A 22,002-nucleotide genomic window follows, 5' to 3' on the forward strand; every position below is an offset into this window, starting at 1 on the left:
GATGCTCACAAGTTCTGTTCTGACGACTCTTTTCCGCTTTTAAGAGTAAAAGCTCATGAAGTTAGAGCAGTGGCGACATCTCTCTCTTTTCAGAAGAATATGTCGCTAAAGAAAATCATTGATACGACATATTGGAGGTGCAATTCGGTATTTGCATCTCACTATCTTAAAGACGTTCGCGTGACCTACGAGAAATGTTTTTCTCTGGGGCCCCTCGTATCGGCGGATACGATACTGGGTACGGGAGCACACACCAATCTTAACTTTGTTACATACCTTCTACTAGATATGTTCTAGATTTCTGCTGACAAAGAGGGCTCGGTGCTGCACTGGTGCCAGTCACTGTTGTTCAGTAAGGAACTCTTGTGATATCTTTTAGAGTATTAAAAAAAAAATTTTTGAGAATTTTTGTATGAATGCGTATTAGTTTCGAGTTATGGGTTGTTTGTAATGAGTTCGGGGATAACTCAGAACAATTCTATATACTAACATGGTGGTTAGGATCAGGTGGTCGGGATTGGTTGTGTGCTCCTTCATAAGGTGTGTTGTCATAGAAGTGGTCCAGTACCCATTGACAAAGTCCTTTCAGGCTCTGCCGAGTAAGCGGTTCATATACCCATCGACAGACCCACAAGAACTCTTAGCCATAGATCACATATCTCGCTAAAGTCTTGAGGTGATGCAGACTACCGGGCTACAGCCACGAAGTCTACCACCTATCAGGTAGGAACCAAGGTTTTTCTTTTATACATACAACATATGTTTACCTGTCTATTCCATTTTAGCTGTCTCTTACCCTCCACCAAAGGGTGCCAATCAGCTAAGTATATATCTGACAGGTAAGTTCATTGTATGAAAATGATATTGTTATAATACAATAAAGTTTCATACATACTTACCTGGCAGATATATACTTAGCTAAGACTCCGTTGTCCCCGACAGAAATTCAAATTTCGCGCCACTCGCTACCGGTAGGTCAGGTGATCTACCTGCCTGCCCTGGGCGGCAGGACTAGGAACCATTCCCGTTTTCTATCATATTTTCTCTCTTCCACCTGTCTCCTGCGGGGAGGCTGGGTGGGCCATTAATCGTATATATCTGCCAGGTAAGTATGTATGAAACTTTATTGTATTATAACAATATCATATTTCTATTTATGTTTATCAGTGTTCTATTATTCTCTGAAAATGTATCTACATTGCAGAAGAAAAAATTGTTCATTTGCAGAACAGACCTTCGATCTTAACAATAGTATAAATTCTAGTGCCAGCTGGAGACTTGTTAAAACGATCAAAGATTGTTTAGTAAGGAATCTGTGAGATCTGGCAACTCCTGGATGTACAAGGTGGGAGCTGGTCAGCGAGATGCTTACGCGTTTGCTCTCCTTCCAAGCCGGTTGATATGTGCCTGTGTTTCCGTTCCTTTTCAGTGTGTTGGTAGTGTGTGTGTTTGGGTTTCATAATGTAGTCCTCCTAGTCTTCATGGCCTCGTCAACACATGTGCCCAAGTGCTCAGGGATTCTTATGCTCCAGGTTTTTGGCTTCTATGATCATTTTTATGAGTTTTATGTACTGTAGGATTTTGTAAGTTAATAATGTAGAGGCTAAAAAATCATGTTGCTAGACTATTTTACATGGTAAACACGCTATACTATGTTATTATAAATGCAAAGAAAATCAAAATCAAACGAAAAATTTACTTTTACTTCATCAAGTCTACTTTGCTTCACTTTTCATCAGGAAAGTTAGACCTTTTATTCTTGTAGTGATATTGCTTACAGATGCTACCATAAGGAATATTCTAGGATATGCACTTTTTGTAAAAGGAATAATTGACCATAAGTCATAATAACATAACATTTGTCAGGTATTGAAGAGGTACTTAAAGTACAGATTGGACATCCAAATCCTTAATTTTAGTATTTTGTATTTCCAGTTTTGTTATACCTTTGGTTTGTTGCACCAGCCATTTTAATATCACATAAGTGATCTCCAGTATGTAAAAATTTATCTCCATTTGTGAATCAAATCTTATATAACTAGTTACCCTTGAGCATAGATGTAAATTATGATTTACTTGGGAAGCAGAAATAAATACATTCCCTGTGATGCGTAATATAAAACAACAAAAGTTGTAACTGCTATGTCTTGTACTATTTAGGGATTCATGTAAGATGATGCAGGCTTTAAAAATTTCAGGCAATCAGAATCCAATATAGGTATAGGCTTTCCTGTTATTGTGTCATTGCTGTCAGATCTAGTGAATGGTATGAAGTGAAACGGACAAGGTAAAGTTATTGCCTTTTAGTGCATTTAGAGGAGCACTAGAATACTGTTTCTACATTACATAACAGCTGATTTCTAGTTCAGAAACATTTTGTAATAGTAATATACATGTATTCTGTATTCAGTGGGTTGGAAATTGAAAAACTCAAATTACTGCAGGGAATATGAAACAACCCCGTGCAAAGTGTAATTTTATTGATATGCATTACAAGAAAGTGCTGTCAGTAAAACAAGAAGTGCGCTGTGCAGCTTAAAAGAAAAGAATTTAAAATAATTTCAAGTTAACCCTTCACCAACAGTTTTGTAATAATAAAAAAGACCAAGAAAAAACAATGATGCCAGGTATTCAGTGGCAGGTGAAATATGTAATATATTGGCAATAACAAGTAATTATCCATGCATTATCAAAAATGTTGTTACTAATGGAGCTTAGTTGACTTTTTAACCATGAGAACAAAGGTTCTAATCTCCATTGGCTGCAGAGTAATGGTAAATCCATCATCAACAGCATCTCCATATCTGCTTCCAGTAATACTGTCAATGTCATTGGTAGAAGGATGAGAAGTTCCCACAGCCCAGTGGTATTGTTTTCCATCTTTCTTGAGTTGATTGGCAGCCAGATTCATTTCTTCAGCTGATATAACTTCCAAGGAAGAAAACATGTCCTGATGGAAAGAAACATGAAATTAGAGTTAAGGTTCATAAATCATATATTTTAGAGCCATCACTGAACACACTAAATCAATGGAAATCATAATGAAGTATGGAAAAAATTCAAGAAGTGAAAAAACTAAAGGCAAATACAGAGAACAGATTGGGGCATAGAAAAAAAACCTAGATGATAAGTCTACTGTTTATCTGAAGCAACAAATAAACGACCCTCTTGAAAAAAGTAAGAAACCCACCTTAAGATCGACAGTGGCAGGTTTGCTATGAGGGTTGCTCTCTTCTAATTCATACATGTGTTCAAGTCGTAAGAGGAGTGTACCATCCAGCCAGGGTTCCAGGGTCAGCAGGTGAACATTCAAAGGTAATGATTGCTGTAATCCTGACCACTGAAAATGAAACATCCAAGTTCAATGAAAAAATTGTGCTGATGAAAATATACCCTTACATTCTGTATCCTTATATGAGCTGCAGTTTTAACTCGTCAGATGAAGCAATTAAGTCTATACATTTATGTGTAAATAGTGTTACGTTTATTAACTATGTACCTAATTTTAGTCTTTATTAGCCAGACATTCACATTTACAAACGCCATCCATTTATCTCTATACTATTCTTTGAAAATACATCTTACAATTTTTCTGCATCAACTACACAATCTGAAATTTTAAACAATTGTTTAACATGTGCATAATTCCAGCCAGACAAGTGCTAAAAATAATGTTTGCAGCAAATCGTTTGGTAATACTGTATTCATATTAAATATATTGTATTTATATTAAATTATAAGTAATATAGTGGTGGATCTAATTGTTGTTGAAATAACCATTAATTAAGCGAGTTTTTTCTACAAGGATTTATTGAAAGAATACAATGTTCTATTATTCATATCCAAGGGGGCGGGGGCCGCATGACCAGGTGCCGCCTTAAATCTGCCATTGAAGTGTACAGTATATGTATGTATATATACTTATAAACAATATCTATATAGTTATACCTGAGGCAAATGGGCCTGTCTACAGAATTTATTTTGGATACTTATTTAAAGAAAAGATTTAATTTTGAAGAATAGGATTAAATCTTTTACAACAGTTATAATAGGAGAAAAACAACCATAAAATGCAAAACAAACCTGCGTGTTATAAGTTTCCTTCCAGGTTTGTTGAGGAAGAGTGGTGGACATGAAACTCATGATGGGTGGCATCATCACCCTTTCACCGAGGCTGCGCTGCAGACATCCAAAGTCACACCCAGGTGGTGCAAGGTCACTTACAAATACAAAGAGAATTTAATATGTAACTAACCAGTGGACAAGATAAACAGAAATAAACAACCACAATCTTGTTTTTTATGCAAAATGAACCTAAAGAATCCAGCAGTCCATTCTGCACCCTCATCTAAGACAAATATTTTACAATCACTTTCCGTCTCAATTTATGACATTTTATTTATTTATTTTTTTTTTTCACTGTACAGTCAGGAAAATTAACCAAATTCCAACGTTGGCAATATAGGGAAGAAATTATTCTCTTTCTCAACCCCATTTTCATTAGTTTGTGTAAATGTTCACAATTATTCTTCCATGCAGTTCAGGAGGTACTGAGAGTTCAGTCATTATTTACAAAAAATTGGAAGAAAAAAAGGCTTTCCTGTAGAGCAGATATATATCAGGTTTTGCAAGTAAAATCTGTTTTGTTCATGAAACTTACCTGTCAGATATATATATAGCTGTATTTTCTGAAGTCCAACAGAATTTAAAAACTTCCGGCACACGCAGTGGTCGGCCAGGTGGTTAGTACCCATTCCCGCCGCTGGGAGGCGGGTATCAGGAACCATTCCCATTTTCTATTCATAATTTTTCTGTCGCCGGTGCTGGAAACACCTGTTGTCAGTACCTCTGTCTTAGGATTTTGGAAACTTCATTGCCGCTAAGTACAGTAGTACCTCGAGATACGAAAGGCTCTACTTACGAAAAACTCGAGATACGAAAGCCAATGTGAAAAATTTTACTGCTCTATATACGAAAAGTTTTCAAGATACGAAAGGTTGTTGCTGTAAATTCCCGAGATTCGCCCGGACCACCGAGAACAATTTTAAAACTCCCGCGCCGCCAACTGAGTAAACTCGCCACCATCCTCCCGCTCTCCCATTGGTTCCTGCTCTCCTATTGGTCAGCCTCTACCCCTTCTGCTTTAAGTATTCTATTGGTAAAAGGTTGCTGTAAATTTAAAAACATTCATGCAATACATTTAATAAAAAAAAAGCATTAGGTAAAGATAGAATAAAGAATAGAAATGAATGGTTATTATACTGTTTGGTAGTTTCAGTAGTTGAAGAGAGATGATGAAAATTTATGGCTTACTGTATAAAAGTGATTGCTTGGCGATCGTTCGATACTCGTAAGTGCTGGATGTAAACAGACATTTGGAAGCTTTTTTTTGTTTGTTTATTATAGTTAATGGTTACTTAATAATTATTTGAAATGAGTACATGCAATACATTCAATAAAAAAATTGTGAATTAGATATCATAAAATTAACCCTCTTACGCCGAAGCCCTAAAAATCAAAATCTCTCCTGTATGCCGGCACCGGTTTGGAGTGAGCTTGGAAGCGGAAAAAATATTTTTTTCAAAAAATCACAGCGCGCTTAGTTTTGAAGATTAAGAGTTCATTTTTGGCTCATTTTTTATCCATTGCCTGAAGTTTAGTATGCAATCATCAGAAATGAAAAATAATATCATTATCATATGTAAATAATGCGATATATGGTAGGAAAAAAAAAATTCATAGATAATTGTATTCAAATCACGCTGTGCAAAAAACGGTCAAAGCTAACGAGTTACTTTTTTTTCGTTGTATTGTACACTAAATTGCAATCCTTTTGATATATAATACATAGTAAAACAATAAAATCAACACCGGAAAAATATTATCACAAAATGATGTACGAATTCGTAACGCGTGGACGTAAAAAAATATTTTCAAAAATTCACCGTAATTCTAAATATTGTTCTAGAGACTTCCAATTTGTTTCAAAATTAAGACAAATGATTGAATATTACGATACTGTAAGAGTTTTAGATTAGAATTGCAGATTTCGACCATTTCGGATGAGTTAAATTTGACCAAATGTCGAAATTTTTATATATATATTTTTTTATATGCACATATTTCGGAGATGGAAAAAGCTACAACCTTCAATTATTTTTTATTGTATTTATCATGAATTCGCGCACATTTTGATATATGAAACTATAAAAAGGCTAATATGAAAAGGAGCAAATACTAGGATAATGCGATGTACGTATTTCGGAGACTTGCGGCCGCGAATCGGCGCGCGTAGTGAAGGTAAATATATTTTTCAAAAATTCACAATAAATCACAATATTGTTTTAGAGACTTCAAATTTGTTTCAAAATGAAGAAAAATGACGGAATATTACTAGGCCGTAAGAGTTTTAGCTTACAATTGCGTTTTTCAACTACTTCGGTAGAGTCAAATTTGACCAAACGTGGTTTTTTTTCTATTTATCGTGATTTATATGCAAATATTTCGAAAAGAGAGAAAAGCTACAACCTTCAATCATTTTTAGTTGTATTCTACATAAAATTGCGCACATTTTCATATATAAAACTTTATGTAACAGCTTATTTTAAATGGTGCAAACATTTCGACAATCGCCACAAAAAATTCTGATTTTTTCGGAAGAGTTACCGCTCGCGAACGTAAGGAAAATTTGTTTTTTTTTTTCATAAATTCACCATAAATCGAAATATTGTGCCTAGAGAACTTCCAAGTCGTTGCAAAATGAAGGTAAATGATTGAATATTACTAGAATATAAGAGTTTTAGCTTACAATTGCGTTTTTCGACCATTTCGGTAGAGTCAAAGTTGACCGAAAGTTGAAATTTTTGCACTTAACGTTATTTATATGAAAATATTTCGAAACTGATAAAAGCTACAACCATGGGTTGTTTTTTGTTGTATTGTGCATGAAATTGCGCACATTTCCATATATAAAACTTTATGTAACGGCAATTTAAAAGGGTGCAAACATTAGGACAATCGCACGAAAAAATTTATTGGAAGAGTTATCGCACGAACGTAAGGAAAAAGTTTTTTCATAAATTCACCATAAATCGAAATATTGTGCTAGAGACGTCCAATTTGTTGCAAAATGAAGGCAAATGATTGAATATTACTATAATATAAGAATTTTAGCTTACAATTGCGTTTCTCGACCATTTCTGTAGAGTCAAAGTTGACTGAAGGTTGAAATTTTTGCACTTATCGTTATTTATATGAAAATATCTCAAAACTGATAAAAGCTACAATCATGAGTATTTTTTTGTTGTATTTTACATGAAATTGCGCACATTTTCATATATAATACTTCATGTAAAGGATAATTTAAAATGGTGCAAAAATTATGTCAAAGTGACGAAATAATTTCTGAGATGTGTCACTGATACTTTTTAGTGTGATAAGAAAGAAATTCGCGCTTGTGCGCCTGCGTAACGATTGTAAACAAAACAACGCCTTGATCCGTGAACTCCCAGCATCCCCCAAGGAACGTGATACAAAAGTTTTCGGCTCGTAGGCCTATAAGTATTTTTCCGCGAATTTTTAAAAAAACTTTTTTGAGCCGACGTATGATACGTCCAATCGGCATACGGGAGACATTTTGACTCGACGTTTAATACATCCAATCGGCGTAAGAGGGTTAAAATAAATCACTGTCAACAAATTCGTAATTTTTAGAATTTCTTCTTTTTTATTATTACGTTACGTATACGTATGTTTCATTATAGCTGTCAGTAACTCTGTATCTCCATTAGGTAAAGAAAGAATAAAGAATAGAAATGAATGGTTATTATACTGTTTGGTGGTTTCATTAGTTGAAGAGAAATACGAATGACAATTTATGACTTACTGTGTGCTAGGAAAAATTATTGCTTGGCGCTCGTTCGATTCTCGTAAGACGGGTAAGAGCTGAATGTAAACAATCGATTGGAAGGTTTGTTTTTTGTTTGTTTGTGTATTATAGTTAATGATTAATTAATAATTATTTGAAATGAGTACATACTGATTATTTATACATTTTATTGGCATATTCTAAGCTTTTAGCTCTTAGGTTTAGATGTCAGAATCATAGACTAGGCTACAGTAGCAACCGCTAACATAGGCTAGGCTTATTGCTAAGGGACATATGCTAAAGTCCTAATATATGCAGTAAAAATGGGGTTGAACATTGCATGCAGTTGAATATTACTCAAGTATGTACAGTATTTTGCCTTTTTGGAGTCCTATTTCTTCCGTCGTAACCCTAGAACATGTGTTTTAGGCCTGGAAATGTAATTTACTGGGGTGTTTTTGGAGGGCTTGGAACGGATTAGCCATTTTACATGTAAAATGTGTTCCAAGATACGAAAAAATCATGATAAGAAGGCCATCTCGGAACATGATACGAAGGCCGTCTCAGAACGGATTAATTTCGTATCTCGAGGTACCACTGTATCCTAATTGTCTTTTGATTTATTTACTTGGATTTGTGGCTAGGCGTACGCTATCTTAAATTGATTTGAATTTGATTCATTTTTGCATAAGATATCTGAATCTAGTTAGGCTAGTTTCAGAGGGTGTTGTCTGCAAAGATAGGGTGTGGCTACCGAAAGCTTCGGTAGATCCGCACTTGGTATGCACAAGGGGTATGGGTCTTGCTTCTTTGTTGAGATTTGTCATGTAAGGAGTGTGAGACTGTCTAATTCCGTAAGGAAGACGTATGATTCGTGGGTACGCAATTAATCAGTAAACAACAGTCAGGGTAGTGAACCTGCTAACCTTCCTGTAGACTTTATTTTGCCTAACCCTGTAGTATGGCCTACGGGCTATGAATATGTCTGCGAGAGGTGCTCGCTCTCCTTCATTGTTGTGAAGAGTGCTACTTCTGTAATTGTTACTCCTAACCCTGTATTGTTGCCTTCGGGCCCTAATCAGTGTCTGTAGAGGGTATTCCCCTTTCTCTGATACTCTATCGATTCGTAACTTAGAATCGAAAGTGCTTGCTTTAGAGAGCAAAAGTGAAGTGGCTAAGTGCAGTGACAGTGCCCCTTGTGTAGTGGAGGGTGCGTCAGATCGGCCTTATTTCGCCTCTAGGCCGGGACCTCTGCTTGACTCCCAGGACTCGGGGAGAGAGCATGTTGAAAGCCAAAGGAGGGTTACGAGGAACCCCCACCGATCTGGCGTGCCTTCGGCAGTATCTGATGAAACTCCTCAGGCTGCCAAAGTGCGTGCACGTGCACAAATCCTGAAGGATTGCTTCTCGTCCTCCGAAGCGTCCTCCCCGCGCAGGGGTTGGAGCTTTCGGAAGGACTCGCGCCCTCTAAATAGAAGCTTTATAGAAGAGGACGCTTCACGTCCTCTCTCTCTCTCTCTCTCGTTATGCGTTTCAGTGATAAGTAAGAAGGCGAACGTTGCCTGATCACGTGTACGTCTTTCCACCGAGAAATACGAAAAAGAAGTCATAGTAGCAGGACGCTTTTGAGAGCGGACGTCCAAGATTTGTTTCTGTGAGAATGAGAAGGCGTTCCCTCGCCCCTCGTATTCTCACACGATCAACCCTTCTCCTGAGACTGCTTCGTGCAGTCGGATTTCTCTCCGAGATGTATCTCACTCTTCCCTGAAGGCAGTTTCTCTCACTTGTTTTGACGCCTGTCAGGAGCGTGATGCTTTTCTGCACGCTTCTTTTGACGCTCGGCTTGGACAGAACGCTCAGATGGACGCCAGGCGCGCGCGGGTGGACGCCGAGCGCACGCCAGGTGTGTCGCCTGGCTGAACGTTTCTGTTGAACTCTTCAAGCTCTTGTTTACGATTTGGGCCTAAAGAATTTTTACCTCTACCTTCGGTGATACCTTCTACCCCACCTGCAGAGAATGTGAAGTAAGCAGTGCTTCGGAGGAAGCTTCAAGTGAACAGACAACTTCGTCTTCGAAACCCAGCAAGACCTCGGGTTTCGTGAATTCAAGAGGTCTCTGTCAATTAATATTGCTTTTCGCAAAGGTGGATGGAGTTAAGGAAAGCTCAAGGGAAGATCTCGTTTGCTCTACCGCAGTCAAGACTTTGCGATAAGGCAGTTACGGGTTATGTAAAAGCTCGACGTCCTCCACGTCATGATGCTCGAAAACGTTCGGTAGGAATCTTGCAAAAGCACTCATCAAGAGGACGCTCTTCAGGAAAGCGCAAGACACGACTTCCTTTGCCATACTGCCAATAAATTTAGGTTCTTGCAAAGCTTTTTGTTCTAGTCCATACTGAAAGGGGCTTTTTCAGATGATAGATTTTGTTAGTTCCTAGTCGGGACTACGCTGCCGAAGTTGAACATCGGGGTCCTACCTGCCGTAAGCCCAGTCTCTTAACAGGATTCTTGCCCCTTCCTCGATTGATACGGGAATCGGAAAAATATATGCTCGACTTCCTGGATTAAGTTTTGTCAATTCAGTGACTTTCCCACATTGACAATATACTATCGTTTTGTCAAGTAAGTGGGTATCCCCTCATTGACAAAATATCTCTTTGTCCCGTAAATGGTTAGTTCTTTTTGCATTGACAAACACTCAATAACTTTATATTGCGTAAGCGGATAAGCTCTTTTTGACTAGATTTGGAAGAGCTCTCATTCATCAATCACAGACTCGTACAAGAAATAGACTTGTAGACTACGTCAATGAACGCTTATGTCCAATAACAGAAGAAGCTTGAGCTGTCCGCTTCGATTCTCTAAGATTTGTTCATGAAACTTGCCTGTCAGATATATATGTAGCTGTATTTCCGAATTCAGCTATAGATATGTCTGCCAGGTAAGTATGAACAAACTTTATTGTATCATAACAATATCATATTTTGCCTTGCGTTATTTTCTACTGGTTGGTTCAAGTCATATACACTTGCTGTAGTTACCTCTTCGGATGGCAACCGAGAGGTCCATTGTCTATTATTTTAAGGACATTTAATCGTTACTCCCTGCTCCCTTCCAGGAGTTTCCGATTCATCTTTTACTGTTGTATGGTAGTGTTATGACGACACAAACGCACCTATATATTTAGCGTTTTCTGTTTCGCTTAAATATACCAGCTTGAGTCTCTCTTTCTGCTAAAAAAATAACGGACATATTTCTTCGTAGAATAGAGTAGCTGGCAACCAGGCATAACGGTAAGAGACGACGAAAGTAAGCTGCTGTCACTGTCCTCCAGTCCAACCGAGCCAGTAGCAGCTCGTTCGCTGTCATGCGCGGTAGGTTACGTCTCTCTCTCTCCTGCGGGATTGACTGACTAACCGTATCTCTGCCCTACAATTACGGACTTCAGCCTAAGATTGAGGGGATTTCTTACATGAATGAATAAACATTGCATTCGTTTTGCCTTACTATGTTCAACAGAGATATCTCTTACTTCTTTCGGTGCTCGTTACCGCACGGTATAGGACTACGAGTCTACCGCAACATTGCACTATTATATGCTCTCCTGCTTAGGCAAAGCGCAGCCTTATTAGGGAAGTAAGCATACTTGGTGAGGGAATGGATGAGCATGCTGGGGACCATTTCCTTCCTGAAGAAGTTTGTTTCCCTGAATAGACTGCAATTCAGACCTCTACAGTTTTTTCCTACCGGAAAACTGAAATTTTATCCAAGATCTAGGAATGATTCTGAACATCTCTCAGTGCGTCAAGTATCACCTGAGGTGATAGAGAGAAGGTGCCGGACATTCGGAGAGGGTTTCAGATGTCCTGGAACATAATCTGAAAGAAGTGGAAGCAATTCGGTCGTCCCTCCAGTCCTCGAAACGAGTTTTTGGAACCAGTGGTCCAGATCAACTCGGATATTCCACAGCTCTCTCATATCTTGAGAAGTATCTTCTCTCGGTCCCTGTTCGAGTTTACGAGAAAGAGCGTATTATAACAACAGGCATAGAACGTAACGGTCCTCTCGAGGTTCGTTACAGGATTGCAAAAGTCCGTACGAATCTTCTCGATCGACGGCAGCAACTACTGCTTCCGAGTGGAATCTTTGTTTAGAAGTATGTTGAGAGTTGTGGAGACTTTAAGGACGTCCTTTCATTCATCTCTTCGCTATGTTGAGGACGAAGAGGTTTCTTCTCTGCTCCCTTATTCTCGATCCGGGAGCGGTAGCATTAAACGCCATCCTATGGTATTGAACGGGGATGGATGTTTAAGTCTCTTTTCCCCTTTTTTTTTCAAACGCTTAGGAAATGTAATAAGATGATTTAAGACGTCGCAGGGAGCGACAATGATGCTGATCGCCCCATGTTGGCCTTCAAGATCCTAGATTCACAGAGGTCACGTCCTTCCTAGTTCATTTTCCAAGGACCTTTTCCGCGACTCTGTCTACTCTAACACGAAAGGTACCTATAACCTCTCCGCTCTGAGTCTGACTACGTTCAGACTATCGAGATGTTGACAGGAATAAGATTACCATCTTCCCTTTCAGTCTGAAGAATGGGATAAGCTGGCAGTCACAACTATTAAAGAATACGCAAATATGTTGTTGACGGCCTTTGGGCTCAGAGATTTGCTTCTGTCAAACAACAAAGCCCTTCACGATCTTTGAGTTCTGTGGAATCTCTAAACTCGCTCACCATCTACTTTTTGTTTCACCTGTTTTCTCGGAGTCAGACATTCGTGCGAGATCAGGCGACATTTAGTAGCCCTGAGTTTCTTGTTGACGAAGTCGGTTGCGTTGATACACCCCCGATGATCGTGTAACATGAGACCAGGTTGGACTGTCAGGCATTCGTCCTTCGGGACTGAATCGCCTTTTTGCTCTGCGCTCCTTTCTTCTGGCACCAGAAGCTCGAGTCAGAAGTTGCTCATGAGTTGATTCGCTGACGACGTTGGGTTGAGTTGATACACCCCTAAGGTTTGCTTAGCTTGAATCGCCCAGGCAGTCCAGACACTCATCCTTCAGCGAAGAATAGTGCATTATAGTCTTCAGGGTACAGCCTTGCTGTCCTTGATTCGTCTGACTGGTCACCTGGTCGGTCACCTGACTTTAGTACAGACGGACTGACTGTGCATGTCCAGATCGAAGCTTTCTATATGGAACTTAGACGTAGTCTGAAGTTCTTGATGTCAAAGCATTTTGAACCTCTCCTTTCGGTTAACTTATTGCACGTGAGCCGAAAGGCCTATTTTCTAACCACCCTAGATACGACAAAGAGGGTTAGTGAGGTTTTAAGCCATCGTCAGAAGTTTTGGCTTTAGGGAACACAATGCGGTGTGTTCGCTAAACCTTCCGTTGTGGCCTAAGAATGGAAACCCGTCTAGTCCTTGGGCCAGGAGCTTGGAATCAGGGGATGGCACAAGTTATTGGGCAAGAGCCAGAGAGAGTCCTGTGCCCTGTCGGGTCTCTCAAGTTTTATCTACATAAAACTAAAGAAAGTTGAAGTCCTTCGGACAATCTGCAGTGTTCCGAAAAAGACCAGACTTGCCCATATCAAAGAACACCCTGGCTTTAGTGTTAAGGAGTTTTTTCAAAAGGCTCCTTCATTGTGTTTGCACAAAGATTTGAAATCTTTTGATCTGAATGCTCACGAGGTGAGGGTGCGGCCTCGGAAGCATTTCAACAGAGCACGGCACTCAGTAACATACTGAGTACCACGTTTTAGCGAAGCAACTCTGTGTTTGCTTCACACTTCCTGCGGGCTGTGAAGACGGCATATGAGATCTGCTGCTCGCTAGGGCCATACGTGTCTGCAGACACAATCTTGGGGGCAAGAAGTACCACTCATCCTATCCTGTAGAAAATGGTTAGGAAGAGCTCTTAACTTAGTTATTGAGTCGCCGCCAATGGCGACTTCTTAACTCTTAAGCCTTAGTTAAAACACCTTAACTTTGGCTAGGTTGGTCAGGTGGTGATATATATATATATATATATATATATATATATATATATATATATATATATATATATATATATATATACTATATATATATTTATTTTACTTCTTAGCCCTCATGGTATGGTCAATATGGTCTAGTCACATTGTGGTCACGCCCCCGTTGACAGATCATCTGTTGTGCACCAGCTTTATAGGTCTCTACCTCGCTGGCAACTCTAGTAAAGCAGAAGCAGACTTGGGTGACAGTAATCACGAAGTCAGCTATGCTAACAGGTGGAACCAAGATGTAAATCATCTGCATGCATTTGTTTCCCAAATCCTTTCTTTATTCTGTCCCTTCCCCCACCTCCAACGGTGGGATTCAGCTATATATATATCTGACAGGTTAAGTTCATGAACAAAATGATATTGTTATGATACAATAAAGTTTGTTCATACTTACCTGGCAGATATATATAATCAAGTACCCACCCACCTCCCCTCAGGGGACAGTGGAAATAAAAATTATGAATAGAAAATGGGAATGGTTCCTGATACCCGCCTCCCAGCGGCGGGAATGGGTACTAACCACCTGGCCGACCACTGCGTGTGCCGGAAGTTTTTAAATTCTGTCTGACTTCAGAAAATACAGCTATATATATATCTGCCAGGTAAGTATGAACAAACTTTATTGTATCATAACAATATCATTTTGATAACAATAAGACATAATGGTTTTGATTTGAAGATGATAAGGAGATTTCCTCTAGCTTTGGACATATTGCCCAAAAGCAGAACAATTGAGCTCCATGCCTGATTTAAAAAAGCAATTGAAAAGGTAATCCAGTCACGTCAGTATTTAAGTCTCCTTAATAATCAGGGAACAGGCTGTCAGACATGACGTTATTCACATTCTCATCCTAAAACATTGATAAATAGGACTGACGAGAGAATTTTAGTGTACATGTATTTGGAGACTGGGATTTTACTTACAAGACATTAAGGAGAGAGATGGTGCTGATAAAGGAGTAAATCCAGTTTCTTCCCATTCTGATCACAAATAATGCCCAAAAAGGCCACGCAAAATGATTAAACTGTCCGTGTCAGCTCGCCGTCGGTCTATTGCATTCTCCAACTTGGTCCGTAGAAACAAGAACTGAAATTCTAATAGATCCCCATTCCTGAGCACCAACAAGAACTCAGGGTCAACCGATCTTGCCATCCTGGACAATGCCACGTCCCTTCTGATCAGAAGAAGATTAACCCACAAATTGACACCAAGATGTGCAAGATACGAGAATGCTTTGTCTCCAGACTGCAACAAACTGGCAAGAGAAGAAGCACTCACCAACCCTTCTGGGGGTACCTGTCAGACGCAATCTTGGCAATGGCCGTCAACCACAAGTCTAACCATGACGCTGTCTTGAACATGGAGGCTGCCGTGGTCTCGAAAGCCAAGGCATTCTGCGGAGACAAGGACGGCGCCACTGACCTCACCTGTTCCAAAGCCAACCCTGACTTGAGACGTAAAACGTCTGGGTTAAGATGACGAGGTAACAAGCAGACAGAGTTTGTAGCATAATACTTCCTATGCCTCGTGAGTGGTGGTGGAAGCAACTTGGAAGCCCCCTTGACCGAAGAGACCCGTCCCGACCTAACACACAAGTGTTCAACTTTTGCAAGACCGACTGAACATGTCCTGACAAGGGAAGCTGAAACGATGACTTAGTATCTTGCGTAGCCCCCAGCAAGGCTTCTAAGTAAGTAGGAGTGAAAGACGACCGAGCCCGAGTCCTACTCTCCAAATTGTTGAACCCACGAATGAGATCAACAACCTCAGTAAAGGAAGACAAAAACTTGCGAGTCTCCTGCCCCAGCTATGGACACCGACAACGAGATGATGATGCAGGCTTATCCAACACCTTCCTCGTGCAAACCAACTGTAGACCCAGCAGCCGAAAAACCTGAAGCACCAGCAGACCTGTCCGGACTGGGGCCACGCGCCAACTCCTGTGATGAACCAACCACAACACTAGGAACACTACTACGAACACTCACAATAGATAACTTACATGTGTGTCCACATACGCGTCCGTGTGGCACAGATGCACGTACATGTGACGGAGAAGCATCTCAAACTCTTGATGTAGAACGAGAATTCCTTTGAGTCAAACCTTGAACAGCATCAATGGGAGGGGGAGGCAAACACTACGGCTGCACTACTTGCGCATTCACAACTTTTGATCTTTTCACAGGTGCCTTAAGACCCTTATGACGACGAATAGACCATGGAGCAGAAGAATCAGCAACCTGCACACGTACATGCAAGGTGGCAACACACTCATGTCTCGAAGAATAGGACGACACAGTCACAGCATATTGCACAGGGAACAAAACACTAACACTCTCAGGAACACGGACGTGCCGCTCCTCACTCATCGACGAAGAAAAGGCAAAGTCCTCAACCCTCCAACACTTGACACACCAATGTGGCAGAGATGGGGCGATGGAGAGGATGACAGTACTGATTCCTTACACACCCTCTTGGCAGGAAGGGAAGGCGAGCAAGCATTTCTCAGCTGACAAGGCAACAAACATATCTTCCAAAACAGAGTCCAATCTCTTAAGAACTGCCTGACATAACAGCCTCAGACGGATCCACAAAAGAGGGGGCAGACGACAAGGAAGGAAGAGGATACGTCTTGGAAGGCAGCGATGATGTCATAGGAGCAAACAATGACGACACAGAGGAGTGAGGCAGCACAGTAGCCCCAACCGATGACGCCAATGTAACTAGGAGAGACGACACTAAGGGAACTGGTAGTGACATCATCGATGGAAGTAGCCCAAGCGATGCCCAGAGTGCTGCCATTGTTGAAGCCTCCGAACCTGAAATATAAGAAACTAATGAAATAGCCTCCTCCCTCGCGGGAAGCAAATTAACTCCCGAGGAAGAGGGGGCAACATTACACATTCAATCAGCCTGAGGGCCTCCCAATACTTCCAATAATGAATCGATGGAAGAAAGAAGGAGATACAGGCACAAAAACTAGCATCATGGGATGTGGCTGTGGAAGTAGACGAAGCATTGGGGTGAGGTGAAGAAAACCCTTCCCACGAAGGAAGAATTGAAACTCTACGATGTTCCCTCTTACCATAAAATAACTTCCACTGCGCTTTAGGCCACGCACGACATTCCAGGCAGGGATTCGTTATGGTACAGACATTAGCACAACACCTACTGCATGTGGAGTGTGGGTCTGTAGCTGAGAAAGCCAGGAACCGAGAACACGGAAAACCTTGAGTTCCCGAGCACATATGTTGGCGAGGCCAAGATGAAGTAGAGGAAGCCATTTTTACACAAGCACAGACACACACACACACACACACACACACAGACAACCAAAATAGCGAAAACAGGCAAACAACCGGGTATAAGGCCAAGAAAGCAAACGCAACTCTCACCCAGGCGGTTAAGAAAAAGACTAAATGCAGTAGAGTGGGTGTGCGGTCTTTGACCAGTATTCACCCGATATATGCACGCGTTGCCAGTTCTCACAAGATTCCTTGCTTTTTCATCTCCGATTTTTAACCGGATCCAGCTAGGCGCTAGAAAATTAATCTATTGTGAAGACCGAAGGTTTGTTCATGTATGAACAAGAATTAATTCAAACAAACTTAATAATACGAGAAGATATGGAATAGACAAGCACTATTTGTAAAAACCTAAAACTTCAGCTTGAGAGTAAGGAACATAAAAGAGCACCCACAAAGGTTGTAAAAAAGGAGGAGGGAAGTTAAGGCAAAAGACAGAGGTAGACCCCAACTCCATACCAGGGAAATTTTAAACTATAGAAAATAAGCAGTATGTACATGTATTCAGAAAAACAAAAAAGATACAAGTGTCAGAGGATGAAAGATATGATAGCTACTGCATGGAGAAAAATTTGAATATTTACAGTGTAGCTTGTTACAGAAAATAATTAATTCATCACTAAGACAGAATTTAAAGCAGATGTATCACAGATCTGAGGCATTTGAAACTGAGTCTTGAGGGAAATAAAACTAATCTGATGCATAAAATAGCAAATGAGATTATCTTGAAATTAATGAGAGACCTGAAGTCATGCTCAAAAGAAGTTAGGAAAAACCAACTTTAAAAATGGAAAAGAATACCATGTATACACCAAGGACCTGGAAAAGGATAAAACATAGATGGTGATTTTATCTTGTGTAACCATAAGTACCTGTCACCTATAAGGCACTAATCACTAATGTAATGTAAAGGAGAAGGCTAAGGAAGCTTGTCTGAGATACTATGACCACGTAATAAGAAGAGAGGAAGTGGAACCAAGCAAGAGAGCTAAGAACATGCTAGTGAGAGGGAGGAGGAGTGTTGGGCATCAGAGGATCAGGTGGATGGATGTAGTGAGGTGGGACTGGGGGCTTAGATGCATGGAATAGAAATAGATGGAGAAAGTTGATCTGAGTGGCTGACCCTGCTGAACAGTAGGACTAATAAGGTCAAAAGAAGATGATGTATAAGGAAGTAATGGAATGTTGGAGAAAGAACTGACACTGATACCCTATTGAGCTTTTGATATCTAAAACAAAAATTTTATGGAAGTCATGCATTTTATGAGCCAGATTTTTATATGTATGAAAACCTCATTTTCTTCTCATTAACTTTTTCTTTTACAGTAGTATAGTAACGAGTGACACATACTGAACTTTCTTTAAATGTAAAATGATCTCTTCTGTTGCACAAAATATTTAAGCATACATGTTTGTCTTAAAATTTACGTGTAATACCTGAAGATGAGGTGATGTTTACCCCTCACTACCAAACCTTCTCCAAAGGCTTCTTCGTTAAGTGCCTCTCCAACTCCAAAACTGTCATCATGAAGTAAACGGCGATGAATCATCAGTTCCATGTGACCATCATCAAGCGAGGTGCCTCCCTGTTCCAGCAGTAATCTTAAGAGTCAAATGCTAAAGTTCATATATCGCTGATAAAGAACTAACTGCTTTTTTCACCCATGTTCAAGTTCTGTGATTTTTTTTTGTTTTAAGTGCAGTTTCCAAATCAATATAAATAATTATTCATTTTGCAATTCTGTTTTCACAATTAGATTTTATATCAAATAATAACAAAAGCAGCAAAATAAACAGACATAATAAGAAAGTTGATCTAAATAGAAGCCAATTCAATAATTCTGCACAGGATGGGTTCCTCACACAAACTTTCATAACAGAACTTTAATAAAAGTGGTATGATGGGATAAACATTGATAAATACAGATACAAAGTAACCATGCAAATTTTGTGCCCGTCAATATTTATCATAAACTTAAATTCTGAGTACATTGGTCATTCACATAATCACATTTTTGCTCATGAAATATGAAAGTTTTTTAACTATATGACCATTAAAGTCATATCAGTTATCTAAATAAAAGAAATATCAGATGTTACAGGGGTGGCCATAGTTTTTTATCAAGAAGCCAAAATGATTCGTAATCTTCAAATGATGAAATATATTTTTAATCATGCAGTCAAAATAATATACCTGTGATCGATCGCTGAGAAGTGCTGCCATGAAGCCATTTTTACCAAGAATCATTAATCTTGAATTGACTGGATAGTAGTTACCTGCTACTGGTTCCTGATTATTAAGGGTCCAAGTCTCACGGTAGTCCTTTATACCTGTGGGTGTACCAAAGTCTCATAGGAATGACTGTAGATGAAATATATACATTGACAGATAAATTTCAATGTCTAGAATTAAATATTTATTTAAATTAATACTATATGAAACTTCTTCTGACTAAAAAGACATTATTGTATGATAAAGGATTAAGGAAATCTATGGCAAGGAAAATACTCAGACATTGAACTTACGTTGAAGAATCTCCCTTCCATTTGAGTCGGTGTAAAATGTACCACCTGTAGATGTATCACCCCAAACAATTCGATTTATGATCTCTTTTCCAATATGATCACTGATGTAAAAGAAAGAGAAAAAATAGTTGATTGACAGAAGTAGATAAACCCTCATGCAAACTATGCAGAATCATTGCTCGAAGTAGGTAGATACCTACATCCGGTAAGGCAGAGTTAGTGTCAAAGATATGTTGCTAAGCTTCAGAAGATAACAGAATTGTTAACTGTCATCTGATATAAGTAGCTAAACTGCAAACTTATTTTTATTAAATGAGATTATGATGGTATTTTTACAGGCTTGAAAATAATCTAAATGACTATTTTCAGAATAATTGAGATATCAATTGGCATAATGTTTCTTAACATTTAGTACTATAGTAAAAAATTGATTACAGCAGATAAATAAATCTTATGTCTGAAAATGTTTTTACAAATAAAAAAACAATTCCTGTTTTAGAAAATCAGCCATGAAAATGTGCAGAAAAAAGATAATAGTATCTTTATAAAATCCATATTCATGAAAGATTCTCAACTATTATTGCACTACAATAATTGGTTGTGTAGTTTATCAGGAACTGCTTCAACCATTGTGACTACAATAGTATAAGAAGTGTTATCCCTCTTGAGAGATTCTTATTTTACCTCTGATCACAGAACTTGTGATATAAGGATGAAAAGGTATTCATGGTAACTGCAGAGAAGAATAAATTGTCAAAGTAGTATGTTGTCAACTAGATTCTTGTATACAACTACTGCTTTGCCTATATTGTAAACTAGATTCTTGTATACAACTATTGGTTTGCCTATTATTTTACTGTTGAAAAGGTTTTTGTGCAGATTTCCACAAACCCAGAACCTGGTTCCTAAAATACTGAGATGGTCACTCATGAGTACAAACAATCTTCATTCCTCTATCTTGCATTGACTTTGGGCTACCATGCTTGATTTGAAGTCAAAAATGCAACTCAACTTAAACTTATTTACCATTGGCAATTGCACATTCAGCAACAAATCATTTATGTATATGCTGCATGTATATACAGGCAGTACCCGGGTTATGGTGTCTCCGACTTATGGGATTCCAAACTTACGGCATTGTATGTGGCATAGCTGTAGGTGCCATAACAAGGTGAGAAAATCATTTTAATGATATGTAGCCACTGGGAGGGTTCACTATAAGAAGGTCCTTCCTATAACCGGTTTATTACCAGGCCAAAGTTTGGAAACTCTTTCTTTCCCCACGCTTACATAAGTCTCTCTCATTTGTAACATTTTTATTGCAATGTTCTGTTATGACATTTTCTGACTTAAAGCACGCCACTGGAATGGAACTCCCACACCCCCATCGTAACTCTGGACTGCTATATACACAGTGGTACCTCTGTTTTCGTACATAATCCGTTCCGGAACCTTCAACGAAAACCAAAGCAATAATTCCCGTAAGGAATAATGTCAATACTAGTAGTAATGTGTTCCAGACCCCCAAAATATTAAAAAAAAATACATTTTACAGCAAATAAACAAAGTATTATATACAGAAGACAATGAAAAATAAATATATAAATGAATAATGAGGTTACTGTTTGGAAGGGGAATCTCAATCCAGAAGGACTTCAGGTATCATGAAACTTTCTGGGGTTACTTCTCTACATTTTTTAGTTGCACTGTCAGAGGTTACTTCCCAACTTCGTTTTTTACTGGCACTAGGACCAGCTTGAGAGTCACTGTAGCCCTGTCAAATAATAAAACTGTCCAGAGACATTTGTTTCTGACATCGTTTCAATATCTGCCTAAAGTGATACAATGTGTTGTCATTTAACATGTTAGAGACATGGATAGCAATGTCTTTGTTAGGATGATGTGTATAAAAAAAGGTTTTAACATCATTCCGCTTCAGAAACATTTCTTTAATCACTGAAGTAGGCACAGTATCCCCTTTCTCTTCCTCAGATTCCTCATCTGCCGTCTATAGCTAGCTGTTCCTGCTGAAGGTCTTGCAGCTCCTCAGTGGTTACCTCTTCACTATGGGCATCCACAAGCTCTTCCACATCCAAGCTCAAGGACTTCCCCACAGACACAATAGACTCCACAACAGGTGTAGGTTCATCTGGGTCAGCCTCAAACCCCTCGAAATCCTTCTTAAAGTAACACTGGCCACAATTTCTTCCATGCAGAGTTCCTTTTCCTGGAAGTCACTCCCTGCCAAGCCTTATCT

At 39.2% G+C, this 22,002-nt stretch overlaps 1 protein-coding gene across 2 annotated transcripts in view; it reads right to left on the reverse strand.

The window, feature by feature from the left end:
* Positions 1–2,463: 2,463 nt before the first annotated feature.
* LOC135206701 (lysosomal alpha-mannosidase-like) overlaps positions 2,464–22,002 on the reverse strand; it is a 73,484-nt gene continuing 53,945 nt past the window's right edge. For both annotated transcript variants that reach the window (XM_064238122.1, XM_064238123.1), the window contains exons 16-21: positions 19,746–19,846; positions 19,414–19,550; positions 18,657–18,805; positions 4,084–4,219; positions 3,191–3,340; positions 2,464–2,950 (exon numbers count right to left, since the gene is read on the reverse strand). In XM_064238122.1, coding sequence (XP_064094192.1) covers positions 2,705–2,950; positions 3,191–3,340; positions 4,084–4,219; positions 18,657–18,805; positions 19,414–19,550; positions 19,746–19,846 — 919 coding nt within the window. In that variant the 3' untranslated portion in view covers positions 2,464–2,704. The remainder of the gene's footprint in view (positions 2,951–3,190; positions 3,341–4,083; positions 4,220–18,656; positions 18,806–19,413; positions 19,551–19,745; positions 19,847–22,002) is intronic.

The sequence above is a fragment of the Macrobrachium nipponense genome, chromosome 31, assembly GCF_015104395.2.
Source record: "Macrobrachium nipponense isolate FS-2020 chromosome 31, ASM1510439v2, whole genome shotgun sequence".
In the NCBI taxonomy this organism is placed as follows: Eukaryota; Metazoa; Arthropoda; class Malacostraca; order Decapoda; family Palaemonidae; genus Macrobrachium; species Macrobrachium nipponense.